Raw genomic sequence first — 13,255 nt, forward strand, 5'->3', positions numbered from 1 at the left:
AAATGTTGTGCCCAGGAACATTACTTTGCAGTCCCCACTACCCTGGTTCAAAATGACAAATAACCTTGCTGACCTAAATACAACTGTAGAATATTGCAAATCTTTCCTGCTTTCCCTGCAGACCACCAGTGCAAATGTAAACAAATACTTGAAACAGATTTACATTCATATCAGTACATAATATATGCCCGTGGTGCAGTAATTAACACATTTTGCTGGCTCCTAATCTTGCACTTTCCCACACCTTGTGTATCATACCCTCTTCTACTGCAAAATATGTTGCCGGCTTATTAAAACGAAGTAATAATAATACATTTAATGTCATGCTGAGTATTGTCTCTCCTACAAGTACTAAATTGGTGTAGGATGGATTGTGAAGAGCTATATCCTTTTCTCAGTCAGTCAGAAGTCATCTATAAAACTCTGACATATGTAATTATTTCTTGTTATAGCTGGCAATGTATGGTGGCCCGCTGATCTCAACCAATAGCCAACCATGTACTGCTTGAACTTCTTATATTTGCTAGTATATGGTGCAACTGCAGATGGAGGAGTTTAATAGGAATCACAGCTTGGGTTTAGCCCCATCTGATTGGTTAAATGATGCACAAGGTTTCCATGTGCATGGCTGACCAAATATCTTGTATACTTCAGTGATTCACACACAGAATTGTAGAAGTATTGGCAGCCCATTTTCTAGCTTTAATTTAACAAATTCCTATAAATATGTTCAAAATATATTGTTGTTAGTGACTGAAGCTTGTTGAAAATTATCCACAGTAATTACCAAATAAATAGGAAAGGTATTGCTTTGTATAGTCATTTACATTAAATTTAGAAGGCTGTTTTCCTAAACACCAATGAATAACAGATGTATAAAATGAAACAAAATCATGTAGTGAAAACAAAGATTAAATGTACAGTTTAAAGCTGTTAACTGTGATTAGTGCAATAAAGAAGCTATAAAAACAACAATAACCATAACACATAGCTCAGAATGAAAGAGGGAATAAGTCCATCAAGCAGAACCTTTCATAGATTACATTTATATTGATCTGGGCCAGTGAAGAAAACATCCATGCTTAAGCATTAGCCAACCAGACAGTTTGCCACAAAGGGAAACATTTGCATTGTTTCCTATCTCTAGTGCAATCAGAATCAGCACAGGATCCCTAGCCCATTGTCATAGTCTCTATTAACAAACCTGGGGAAAAATTATGTTACAATAAAATTTTGATCTCAATACATCACTTTCTGCTTTAGATTGATTACAAGTGCCTAGAATAACCTTAGTAGTGCTATGTGTTCAGGTCTTGGATGGTGGATTCAAGCCAGTCCATTGGCTGTTTGTGGACCTGTTTGTGTATGACTCATTTTGTAAAATACAGAGCGCAGAATCCTTAACTTTAAATATTACAGTAGCCTATTAGGAATTGTTAAATAACCATTGAGATCAGTGCACTATGGAAATCAAATTGCCATCACTTCGTTTAGATGACAGTGCAGATTATTTATCCCATTCTGACTGCAAAATGTAGGTGCCATATTGTATAGTCATTTGTTGTACAGCTCAAACATCTTAGTATTTTTGGGTGCCTGTGTTTCTTGATGCTGGCGCTGATGAACTCATTTCCTAGAGAAGGTCATTGTAGATTTCTGCCACAAGCATTCACTAGAACTTGAGCTCCGCTGTGATGTTTTTCAAGAAAATAGTCTTTGTTATTAAACTGTAAAGTACTGTAAATAATTCTCTTTTTCCATAGTTGCTATGGATGGCTTTGTACGTTGCCTTGGGAATTGCAAATAGTTAGGGTATTCTGATCCTTTTCTCCTTTTTCAGCCTTGAATGGCTGCCCCCATAACTACACAGCAGCTTGATTACATAAATTATAATAGAGTTTCTGGAACAAACCCACCAGTTTTACTAGTGCAGGGCAACACTAAATTATATTTTCATTACAAAAGACTTTCATTTTTTGGTGTTACTGTTTCTTTAAGAGATTTTGTATTTTGTGTGTGATTGGATAGGTATACAAGAGAGAGAATTCCATAGTAGGCAAGTTGAGCATGATTTTAGATAAAGTGAGAGGAAATGGCTAGCAGGACTGTTGGAGATTGTAGAGTAGAAACCTGATAATGCAACAAACCACTAATAGATTGAAACATGTTACTGTGAATGAAGACTTGAGTGGTGTAAAAGCAGAAAATTGAGAGTTGTTATATTATATTGATATATTATATTAAAAGAAGAGATCCCATTGTGAAGTAGTGATATGCGGGTCAGGAAAAACCCCTAATTTGCAAAACCTTAACCCGCACCTGACCCGCATAATGCCATTGTAGGACCCACACGCTACAGTACCCGTGTCATCTCACTCTGTACACTTCTTCTGTGCGCACCTCTGGTTCCAAGACACAGAATCTTTTGGAGCAGTGATGGAATGTGCTTTCCAAATCTGACCCATATTTCAACCTGAACCCGCCCCAACCAGTGGCCAACCCACACATACCATTCATCAGAAGAGACATGATGGACACATTTACAACCATGTGGAAGTGCAGGAGCATGTTTGAAATAATGAATTGTTTTAATATGTGCTCTCCATTGCTTCTTTTTTATGCACCCGCACTTGCAGGTACATATATATATAAAAATAAAAACATTATCTCTTTTCTTTCAACAATTCACTTGTATACAAGGCAAAATTTTATTAGCTTTTGCTGTTGGCTGTCAGTGAACCCTGTTTCCTTGTCTATTTGGATTCCTAACAATTTTTCCTTGGCAGAAACTGTTATGACAGCTATTTTCCATTTAATGTATTTCTGTAGTGAGACAAATTGCCAAATACTTGAAGTTTAACAGATACAAAATCTTCTGTTTGTCCTTTTTTCTATTCTGGCAGTGTATATTATTGTATTATTTACACTGTATTGTCATCTTTAGTGAGAAGCTTTGCTTAGTAGTCACCTTTATATGCTTATGTTTCTGTATCAACTAAAGCAGGGATTTTTAAACTGATTCCAGACCTAAAATTGGCTCCATGTGCTGTTTAGATTGGGTCTTCCTGACACTTTTTTCATTGAAAAGGTTCAGCTAAAATATTTAAAAGTAATTAAATAAGGTGCATAATAACTTTTAAATCATTATAACCACACACTACTATTTTCTACCCCTTTTCCTCAAACACCAACCTTTCATTCCCTGGGTCAGAAACTATATGTGGATAAAATACATTAAAATAGTACAGGTATTAGACCTGTTATCCAGAATGCTCGGGACCTGGGGCTTTCAAGATAACAGTTCTTTCTGTTATTTGGAACTTCATACCTCAAGTCTACTAGAAAATCATGTAAAGATTAAATAAGCCCAATAGGCTGGATCTGCTTCCAATAAGGATTATACATATCTTGGTTTGGATCAAGTACAAGCTACTGTTTTATTATTATGGAGAAAAAGGAAATTATTTTTAAAAAATCAGATTTTTTTGGATAAAATGGAGTCTATGGAAGACACCCTTTCCCTCATTCAGAGCTTTCTGGATAATGGGTTTCTGGATAATGGATCCCATACCTGTAGTAATATTAATTTTTTCTTTAAGTGCCCATTAACATGCCTTGAAGGAAGACACCCACAGTAATTAATCTTACCTTCTTGCATAATTTACACATATTTATACTTTGATTTCAAAACTAACTTCCAAGCCATTAAAAGTAAACCAAAAAGGTCTGGGCCCAATACTGAACCTCAATGCAAAGCACTAGGTACTTCAGCTCAGCCTGGAAATGTACCATTAACAACTCTCTATCTTTTCAGCTGTTTCTCTGTCAATTTATAGATTGATTCACCTGCATGATAGCCATATCTGTTCAGTTTAAGCCGAAATCTCCTGTGGGAAGTAGTGGCAAATGCTTTAGTAATTACATTACCATCGTCCAAAGCCTTGCTTCCTGCTAGAAACATATTCAATTAGCTGACATGATTTGCCTTTCATTAAACTATGTGGACTGTTTGTATTTACTTTTGAGTGATATATTCTTGCATGCAGTTTCTTAATATTCCTTCAAGTATCTTCATAAATATTGACGACAGACTTACTGGTTGTTAAGTTACCATTTGGGAATAATACCTTACATACTTTCAGCCAATCAGATGCAAGAGCTTTATTCACTACAGGGTTTTAAATACTTGAATACAAATACATGTCAATGAAGCAATAATGGGTAAATGTACAATCACCTTTGAGAATTTGCATTAAATTCAAATAGGCTTCTTTAGAAATGAATGGGGTGGGATGATTTGTTTCAACTCTGTCTGGTGTGGGGAATCTAAACAGATCTGTTTGCATAGCAGGCATGGTAACTCTTTTTCTTGGGAAGTATTGATTGCTAATATGTAACAAAAATTCTCTCAGGATTTCTTGGAATTAGGCCGCAAGTGATCACGGGTGTATTACTAACATTATTGCTATATTACGCCAGTGTGGTTACCCTTAGCAACCAACCTGCATTTAGTTTCTAGATGTCTACTACAAGTTAGAAAATGTAACTTTAGCTGCTCTCTTTAAAAAAAAAAAAAAAAAGCTTAGCAGATGCCTTACATATCAAGCTATATAAATATGTAGTTAAATAAGGATAACTTAAATGTTTTTAACAGTTTTTAAGTGCCACAGCTTGTGGAATCTGCAGTCTGTGGATAACAGAACCAAAATGCCTCAATTTTTATTTAACGTTCATTAATGAGAAGAAATGGTTGCACATGCACATCTGTTCAATATTCTTTCATGCAGCAATTGTGTGAAAAGAGGTCATTTTCCTCAAGTGGGCTGTAATGAATGGAATCAGTTCAGTGGATAAAAGCATTTAAGATGTCTTTCCTGCTTCTTTATACCTAAGTAGACAGGACAAAACAAAAATAATCTCCATGTTTTGTTTGAAATATAAACAGTAACGGAACTATACCCTGTGGGGCCAGGTGCATGCTGTGCAGCCAACCCCCCCCCCCCTCACCCCCTCCTGAGCCAATTTTCGCATCAGTGTTAACCTGCGAGAGGACCAGCGGCGGGCCCTGAATATAAACTGTTGTCAGCTGAAAATGTACTTATTCAGTCAGAGAGTTAAAAGTACCACATGGCATAATGCATAGTAATTTTATATGTTAGGGTTGGACAGACTTTACCAATGTCAATCTACTTTTAGTGAAGTTATCACATTAAAGGGGAACTGAAATAGAATAATGCTAGAAATGATGTCTATATGTTGTTAAAGTTGGCCACAGGGGGTCATAATCTTGTAATTTGTTAACACTCTTTGCAAGACCAAGACTACGCACATGCTCAATAGGGTCTGGGCTTCAGTTGGGAGGTTAAGCTTAGGGATCATGATAAATTATCAAAACAGCACAAGTCAAATAATATCTGCCATAGAAGCCAATACAGCAAAACAGATTAATAACCAGAATATGCAGACTGCACTGGATCTGCGGATACAAATCTCTACACAGTCGCTGGCTGCTTTATAGGGAAAAAAACAAAGCTGCTCGAGGTCAGGGAAGTAAGGTGGGGGAAGCTCCCCCTGCCATTTGAAAGTATGATTGTTTCTCTGCAGAGCAGTTAGGGACCGTCTGACCAGCTGTCAGAGCAAGTAGGGGGAGTTTGTCAGGTTTCTTATAAAAACGTACACATTTTTTCAATAATATGAACAATACACAAAACTTAAGTGCAGTGTGGGCACCAATGTTCAATATTACTAATGTATATGGGGCAAATGGGCTTGGGTGTCCACCAACAAATTCTTACTGTATATACACAACAAGAATGGGACTTCTCCCCCTGCCCATGTGACCCCAACTTGCTCGATTATAAATAAATGCACCTAGATATGAAATAAAAGGCAATATTTATTCAACACTATGCCGATGTCAGAATTAAAACCAATTAAAATAAAACTAGGCATCGCTGCATGTGCGAAAGGGATCCCTTGCTATAATCTATATGCATACAACAATATGGAAGGCAATTATATGCTGTAGTATGAAATAGCGTGTTTAGGATTAGACCAAAACGCTCCAATAAAGAACAGTAGTCTCAATTTATGAGTAGGTTAGTGGTCTCAAAATGTCCAATGCTGAAATCCAATCTAATTGTAGCAAAGCGTAATGTTAATACATCCTCAGGTCTGTGGCATAACAAGTTCGCCAATTGTATGAGGCACCCCCTATAAAACAAGTATCCTCAAGATGTAGGTATTCCACACTGAGTGTTGAGGGGGATACACCTTCAGTGTGAACCAAAGCCTTCACGGGAAGCCCAATAGTATGTGGGTGGACGTGGTCATCTGGATTTGCCGAAGAGGCGGGCAGGCCATTGCCCTGTGTAAAGTGTCAATGGGATATTAGCATCTCCCGACGTAGCCTGCTCAATTCAAATATAAAAATATTACCGACCAAACGAGCGTCCGTAAATGGCCCCACTGCGACTTCGTGTAGTGGCGTGTGGTGACGTCTCCACTACAACTCCGTAAAGGTTACACACGAAGGTCCTTGCACTTCAGGCCTGCAGGAGGGGATCCCCACATTCACCGCATACGCTACACCTCGACAGCCGTTTCGCCACAAGCGTGGCTTTGTCAAGAGGGTCATTTTGAGACCACTAACCTACTCATAAATTGAGACTACTGTTCTTTATTGGAACATTCACAACAATTGGCTCCTTGGAATAGAGTCCTGCGCGGGTCCATTTTTTGGAAGCCGTACCCGCAACCTGCAATCCGCAACCCGTACCCGCAACCTGCATTTTTACCCGTTTGGAACCGCTACCCGACCCTACCCGCAAGTACCTTTTCCGCAACCCGGACCCACGACCCGCTGACCATCAAGAATCAGGAAGTGCTGTCATTGTAAACCCGGAAGTGACAAAAATGAGTAAATATCGCTATTGAGAAGACCCGTGGCCTGATCCGCAAACCCGCAGAAGCGCCGACCCGCGCGCACCCGGAACTTCTACCTGTAACCTGCAGGGTACCACAGGTTTTTGTGGGTAACCCGCGGGTACCCGACCCGCTGCAGGACTCTACCTTGGAATACCATTACCCCAGGAGTTGCTGACAAAAGCAGACACATTTTATTGTATTCAACCTCCATCCCCCTGCAGAACCCCCTTCCTTCTAGATGCAAGACAGGAGCACTCCTTATATCAAGTGGTCTTCTGTCTGCCCCAGGTATTTTACTTTTGTAATCTACACACACAAAAGTGTCCAACAGATTTATTACTTTTTACTGTTTGGGCCCAAAATTGTTTTATTGCCCAATGCATTTACTGGGCAGTAGTGTAGTTTAAATATATTACAGTCCCTTCATGTTCTGATGCATTTCAGTGGGAGCAGTTCTAAGTATGTTTTTCTGCATTATACATCATTTTGCCACATCGTTAAAAAAATAATTCCCTGGAAGTGTGACTACTTTTACTGAATTGTAATTTTTTTTTGTTGTTTTGTCGTTTACACTGATTTTATCTACCCCCATTTTATGGGGGTTTTTTTTGCGGGTCCCTGCAAAACATAAAATCGGGTTCTTCTTTAAATACATTTTTAGTTATTTTGTTTCATTATTAGTTTTGCTTTGTGTTCAGTACTAGCTTTTGTAAAACATACATTTCCCTGGGTAACTTGGATTGTGACCACTGATCTCAATGTGATTCATGTTTTTATTGCTTTAAAGGAGAACTGAAGCCTATGTTTTGGGCTTCTTTACCAGCTCCAAAGATGCCCCAGTCGCACCCAATCTTCTTTTCTTCTGATTCACTGCACATGCTCTGAGCTGCTGTCACTTACTGAGTTTAGGGACTGACTCAAAATATACAGTACACATAGAATATAAATGTCACAATATAAGGCGGATTAGTAATTAATATGGATAATTACTACATGGCAGCACAGAAACCAGTGCAACTAGCATCAGAATTTAACAATCAGCCCTGTAGCGTCAGCTTATATTACAGACAAACCTCATTTTCTGCTTGATAATTTGCGACAAACCACAATTTAGCTTCTCAACAGCTGTTTAGAGCCCATTGAGCATGTGAGTGTCGCAGACACTTTCCAAGATGTTGACCCCCTGTGACAAGTCTGAAGTCCTGGATTATTGCAGCTATTGAGAAGCTGTTAGGGTTTAGTTGATTTTATTGCATTTTCAGTCATTTTTTAAAGCCATTAATGTGTGTATACCATTCAGATGTTTCAGTTTCTGTTTGCCACATGATTAGTAAATAAGAAATCATAAACATATAGGCACCAAACTATTTAGAAAATATATGCTTTATTCAATAGGGACATTCACATTTAGAATGAATTTTAGTTGTATTTAAGAGTAAATGGATAATGTGTTACTTCAAAGTGTCAGTTTTGCCAAAAACGTGTAAAACTCAAAAGATTTGCAGTTTGATAATTTTGTGTACAAAGATATTCTATGACTATTTTAAATTCTTCAGAGATTTTAGTTTACAATAATATATGTGTTGTGAAATATGTTGGTGCTATATAAATACATGTTAATAATAATAATAATAATAATAATAATAATATGTAGAACTTTCAGTTTGTTCACTAAATGACATATGCAATGCAGACAATGTGTTGTACTTGCAGGGATGGTCATCAAACTTCATGCACACAATTTTTTTGGGGGGATTAGATTCATACATACCAATCAAATTGTTTAGAAGAGCCATGGCAATCAAATTTGCAATTATTTTTTGTAAAAAAAACAAATGAATTCTGTCCAACTGCGCAGTGAAAGATGTCATAACCCCACCCACAACAGCATTGGTCCATCCCTGATGTCACTCCCCACATCATTGTCCCACCTCCTTTGTCCAGCTTTTGCTGCCAGCAAAGGTGGCAACCCTAAATCATTTGCTTAATATAGTTCTGATCTGTCACTGAACTCTAACACACGATAGGCAAATTGCTCAAAGATTCAGATCAGTTATTTTTGATGAATCGACACTTTAAAGCCAAAAAGGAAAGTGCTGGTAAGTAACCGCCTCAAAACAATTAGTGTAACATCGCTCAGTGTTCTACTGATTGGATTTATTTTAATTTTATCACCTCATTAACAGGTGAAGAGATGCTTCCTGCATAAGTTTTAACTCTCTGGCAGCCAACTGCACAGCAACAAAGCTGAATACATTGCTGGTAAATTTGTAATACTGGCTGATGTATCAGCAAAGTGGCAACCCTATTACCATTTAATACATAGGAAGTGAACAACTTGGTCGGGATAAGCCCTTGTCCCTAGTTTGTATATGTTTACCTGTTTTACACCTATTTGCAATTAATGTACTTGCTTATATCAAATACTTAGGGGTAGGTTTATGAAATTGTGAGATTAGAGCTCACCACAGAAAATCCCGCTCACTTTCTATTCATTCCTATGTGATTTGTTAAGTGTATTTATGAAATGGTGCACTTTAACTTTCACCCATTGGTAAATACACTTCTAAAAATCCCATAAGACTGAATAGAAAGTGGGTGAGTGAACTTTGGTGAGTTCTAAACTCACACTTTCATAATAATAATGTGCCACCTGTTTAAAAAAGTTGGTTAATTTTTTTTTTCTTTTTTTTTTTTTTTAAGAATTCAGAAAGAACTTGCAGAAATAACACTGGACCCCCCTCCAAATTGCAGGTAAGGACAAACCATGGACATAGCCATGCTGGAGCAGTCCTGAGATGATGTATTTTCATGGCATGACGATGGGAAATTGTGTATTAGTGGATTCTGAGATGTCTTGTCGTGGAAATTGTGTATTAGAAGATGCTGGGATCATATGTCAGTAGCCAGCTAGAGATTACTCTCTTGTGTTCTGCAAAGGTTAGAGTCTGGGGGAACTGGGAGGATAGGAAAGTGATGAAACGTCTACTCATGATATTGAATCATTCTTCCGAGTCCTACTCGAAAGCATGGTCTCCGTTGCCCAAGTGTCCCAGGCTCGGCCGAAGGACAGCTTGAGCGGGTGGGTCCACCTTTGCCGAAGCTAGGGTGGGCCCAGCATCCCCGCCCCCCGAAGGGGTTTAGGGCCGTTTGGACTCCTCTTCGCCGAAGCTAGGGGGAGTCCCGTCTACCCTGGGTTCGAAGCTTCCCCCAGAGTGCAAATCTTGGCCTGGGGTCAAGCCCAAAGGGCTATGACACCCATCCAGGGTGCTCAGACTAAACACAAAAAAGGTGCTGTAGTGTGCGGGTGTAATGCCATTTATTCCCTAGGTAAGGCTCCGGCTGGCGGCCGGAAAAAAAAAAAAATAAACCTGCCCGCCTAATGGCTGGGGCAAAGGAAGTGAAGCATGATTAGGCAAAGGTGCATGAGCATAGCCCCTGACTCAACAACTAGGGATGCACTGAATCCTAATTTGCATATGCAAATTGTGGGCAGGGTGGGATTTCCCATGACTTTTCGTCACAAATCAAGGAAGTAAACCAATTTTTTTCCACTTCTTCCTTTCCCCATCCCTAATTTGCTATGCAAATTAGGATTCAGATTCAGTTTGGTATTCAGCCAAATCTTCCACAAAGGATTCGGGGATTCAACCAAATCCAAAATTGAGGATTCGGTGCATCTCTATCAAAAACAAATCAGGTGCCTCCCTCATGGGAGCACAGCAACCCAGCTTTCATCAATCTTCTGATTGCCAGCCTAGTCCAGAGGACCAAGTGTTTCTCCGTTCTTCACATAGGATCATAAGACCAGATACTCCTCCTTGATCTTGTCAGCCAGAGGAGCAAGTGTTTTTCCTTCTTCACAGAAGGTGTACTTAGCCAAAAGGCCCAGCACTACACTTGATCTTAGCCAAAAGGCCGAGAAGCGATCGTCCACTGATGCCGTGACAGAAGAGGCTAAATTGGAATGATTTTGTTGGGCGTCCGTTTTGACTTAGCTAGCATACAGTGATCCGGCAACGCTATGCTGGGACAATATCGCTCCTGCAGTTTGTAGCTCCCAAACAGAACAGTGCTTCTTCCAGATCTGCTTGCATACACCAAGTTAAGCTCCAGTAAGGACATTCTATAAAAAATCTGTCTCACATGCTTGTGCTATTCCAGAGTGAATTAAAAAAATGATTGAAAGGTATCTTTCTGTGGGTATAATGTCAGTTCAATTATGTAATTGCCAGCAGCGTTGCAGTTAAGGTGGATTTGTAGTGGATTATTACCTTGCTGTTTAGTCTGTAACTCAGCAGTGTAGCATTATGGGAACACAATCTCTGCGAATAAAGCATTCAGCCATTCTGTGAATGTGAAAAAAGTTTGTTTTGTACCAATTACCACGTTTCTCCCTGGAGACCATCACTAAGAACTAGAGAGGATGATGCTTTTTTGTGTTTCAGTTAAATCTGTTTGGTTTGTAGATAAATTGCTGACACTTGAGTTCTAAACAGAAACATTCATTGAGTGGAAGTGACCTTTTTAGTACTTGCCTTTGATGCATATTTCACTTTGAGTGGATAAACACTTTCTAGATAAGATATTCTTTGAAGGTTACACACTTTGTCAGCTTTCATAAGACTTCAAACCCTGTGCCTTGCTTTGGTGTAAGCTTTTATTTGGCTGGGGATTGTACAATGTGTAATTCATGTTTGTTATAGTCCCTTGTAAAGCACTGTGTAACATGCTGGCGCTATATTAAAATGAGTTCTTGTAGCTTTTACAATGTAAAATCAAACTTCACTGATTTAATATCATTTAAAAGTGCACTCAATTGTGTTATCAAAAACTTCAGTTCAATAAAAGATAAAGTGCAGGTATGGGATCCGTTATCCAGAAAGTTCTGAATTATGGAAAGGCTGTCTCCCATAGACTCTATTTTATCAAAATAATCCAAAATTTTACAAAACTAGCCTATTGGGTTTCTTTTATGTTTACATGATTTTCTCGTAGACTTAAGTGTCTATGAAGGTTTTCATTCATCCAGGTCATGGTATATCTAGTAGAAGTAAATCTAGAGCAACTGGACTTGCTTACTAGTTATCGAAGATGTTTCACTACTCATCCGAGCAGCTTCTTCAGTTCAACTGACGGGAAATCCTTGGCATATAAACTCTTCCAGAAATCCAATCACAGTGGTGCAGTGTAACTTTCCAGTTAGGTAACAAGTAAAACTCACAGTGGTTGTGAATGCTGTGTGGTTACTGTGATAGAACTGCCATTGTGTTATGCAACTCAAAGAGGCAGGTGCTAAGGTGGCCATAGAAGCAAAGATCCTATCGTACAAATAGAGGATTCGTACGATTTTCGGATCATGTGTGGAGTGTGCCGACATTTTTCGTCCGGCAGAGATCGGTCGTTTGGTCGATCGGACAGGTTTGATTTTGACCCGACCGATCTCGCCGGAGCCCATTGTACATCGTAATCGGATCGTTAGGCCGAACGTTCAGATTGCCCCCGATATAGCCATGCTGTTAATGGCATATCGGGGAAAGATCCGCTCATATGGTGATGTCGCCAATGAGTGGATTTTTGTGTCTATAGCCACCTTTACTTGTGATAGTTGCATGAATGGAGGTGGGAAGTTTTTGAAAGATTTCCTGTACCAATCAGTTGAACTGAAGAGGCTGCTCTTCTTCAATAATTAATAAGCAAGTCTAGTTGCTCTAGATTTACTTCTACTAGATAGTAGACTATGAAGATCGGCATTACAGCAAGATCTCAGGGACCTGAGAGCAGCGTATCGGCAATTCCTGGAACTTTCGGCGCAGGCGCAGTTGTCGTGGGGCGGAAGTTTGCTCCAACTGCGCATGTGCCGATACACTGCTCTCATTCCGAAGATTTGCGAAGAGCCGGAAGATTGCTGCCGTGAACTCTGCTGGACAGAAGGGGTACCAAGGGGTAATTAAAGGCTTAGGGGCATTTGCCGGGGTAGCAGCTAGGCTGGGAGGGAGGAGGGGGGTCTATGTAGGGTAGGGCGGTAGGGTTTTTTTTTATTTTAGGGTTGAATTCTCCTTTAAGAACGATTATCTGCCCTCCGACCAGCCTACCCGACCAATCTGTGACTGAAAATCAGCCATATGTTGATTGGGCAGGTTTCATTCATCTATCGGATCAAGGACCACATCTGATCTGTGTCCTCAATCCAACTACCAATATAGCAACAGTGATGATTTGATTGTTGGCCTGAGGCTAAGAGATTGGATCAGCCCAATATTGGTGAAAGATCTAGTCGGCAACCTCAGACAAGCTCATCTAACAATGTATGGCCAACTTTATATTT

At 39.4% G+C, this 13,255-nt stretch overlaps 1 protein-coding gene across 1 annotated transcript in view; it reads left to right on the plus strand.

Moving 5' to 3' along the window:
- Window positions 1–13,255, plus strand: part of ube2e2.S (ubiquitin conjugating enzyme E2E 2 S homeolog) — a 138,182-nt gene that overhangs the window by 29,832 nt on the left and 95,095 nt on the right. Inside the window, 1 exon segment of the mRNA NM_001094579.1 lies at window positions 9,631–9,681. Within this exon segment, the coding sequence (NP_001088048.1) occupies window positions 9,631–9,681 (51 nt within the window).

The sequence above is a fragment of the Xenopus laevis genome, chromosome 6S (genome assembly GCF_017654675.1).
Source record: "Xenopus laevis strain J_2021 chromosome 6S, Xenopus_laevis_v10.1, whole genome shotgun sequence".
Lineage (NCBI taxonomy): Eukaryota > Metazoa > Chordata > Amphibia > Anura > Pipidae > Xenopus > Xenopus laevis.